The sequence below is a fragment of the Rhea americana genome, unplaced genomic scaffold (genome assembly GCF_003343005.1).
Source record: "Rhea americana isolate MKP2758 unplaced genomic scaffold, rheAme1 scaffold_42, whole genome shotgun sequence".
Taxonomy (NCBI): domain Eukaryota; kingdom Metazoa; phylum Chordata; class Aves; order Rheiformes; family Rheidae; genus Rhea; species Rhea americana.
In genome coordinates, this window is record NW_028186557.1 from 2,821,520 (window position 1) to 2,822,921 (window position 1,402).

The 1,402-nt window shown below is 46.6% G+C and overlaps 1 protein-coding gene across 1 annotated transcript in view; it reads right to left on the minus strand.

The window, feature by feature from the left end:
* The window catches only part of MNAT1 (MNAT1 component of CDK activating kinase), a 123,108-nt gene extending 121,712 nt beyond the window's left edge, over positions 1-1,396 (minus strand). The window contains exon 1 of the mRNA XM_085315054.1: positions 1,351-1,396. Coding sequence (XP_085171180.1) covers positions 1,351-1,376 — 26 coding nt within the window. The 5' untranslated portion in view covers positions 1,377-1,396. The remainder of the gene's footprint in view (positions 1-1,350) is intronic.
* Between the last annotated feature and the right edge of the window lie 6 nt (positions 1,397-1,402).

The window sequence follows — 1,402 nt, forward strand, 5'->3', positions numbered from 1 at the left end:
AAAGTAGGAGAGCAAACTGAAAGAGGCCGTCCTCTGCTGGAAGTGGCTCTGGAGAACCCTGAAAGCAGAAGATCACCAGTACCACTAGTCCTTTGATCTTCACTAGAACAGCAGATAGAAACAGTATTTTAAAGCTATATACCTTTGTCTAAATCTGGCTGTTACCTTTTGAACTTCACCTTACTCTGCACTTTTACACTGCCAGCATCGCTCCACCCTGTCACTACAGGGACACTCCTGCTGCCTTTCTCTCCTTCAGCATCACTACCAGTAGATCATCTGCTGCTCTCCCACATGCCTTCTCTCAAGGCAACAGAAGGGCTTGCATGGCCACAGAGAGCAAGATTAGGGACCTGGATTAAAGCCAACYCTTCTTTTCTAAAAATAATAATAATAATACTCATTAATTGCAATCCAGTTGTTTGGGCCTGTTCACTTACAGTAACAATATGTCAGCACATGGGGCCAAGAAACTGGCATAGGGAGATAATTTAATGCTTTCAGSCTGTGCCTTTTAACTATAATTCATATACAGCTTTAAAGTTAAAAATGTAAASAGCTCAGTATATATCTTGCTGGATGGATGAAAAGACAAGAAAGACAGGAAGAGTTGCTGTCACAGTATAAACTTGTATCATGCATATGTAGAAAGAATTTAGTGTAGACCCTTTAAAAATTTCATAGGAACTATGGAAGACTGTAGATCTGAAAGTTAGTAAACTGAAACTGATTGTCACCTAAATCAGATAGAACAAGCAGAAAGAATATCTAACAAATGTTCCTCCTCAGAAAAAAATAAAAGAAAAAGTCATTGCTCCGCTGTTAAAAAAAATAAGAAACATAATCAGCATAGGCTCAGAAGAGGATTTTCCAACCTTCAGAAAAGCATCATGCAAACCTCCAAGCAAAGCACCCCTCATTCAGGAGAATGAACGTGCCAAATAATAAATCATTTCAGATTCTTTTCTAATTATCCAAGCAGAGTATTAAACACAAATGAGCAACATTTAAGTTGTCGATGAACACTTTTTCTTCTGCTTGCTTTATTTTATKCTCCAAACCCTCACACCACTTGGGCGTGAGAGACTTACAGAGCACCACGCCGGAGCGGGGCAAGTTTCACCCCCGTGTACATGGATGCGACCGCACAGAGCCCTCAAACCCCGCGAAGGGGCTCAGCCCTCTCGGCGCAGAACAGCAGCAGCGGGAAGAGCCAGAGCGGGGAAGCGAGGCCCAGGAGAGCCGAGCCGAGCCGGGCCGGGCCCCGCCGGGGCCGCCTCCACCCGCCCCCGGAGCGGCCTCCCGGCGCGGCCGCCCCGTCCCGCGGCCCGGCCGCGCGGCCTCACTCACAGCGTGTGGCCGCACACGTTGACCATCAGCTTCAAGGACGGGTTGCGGTACT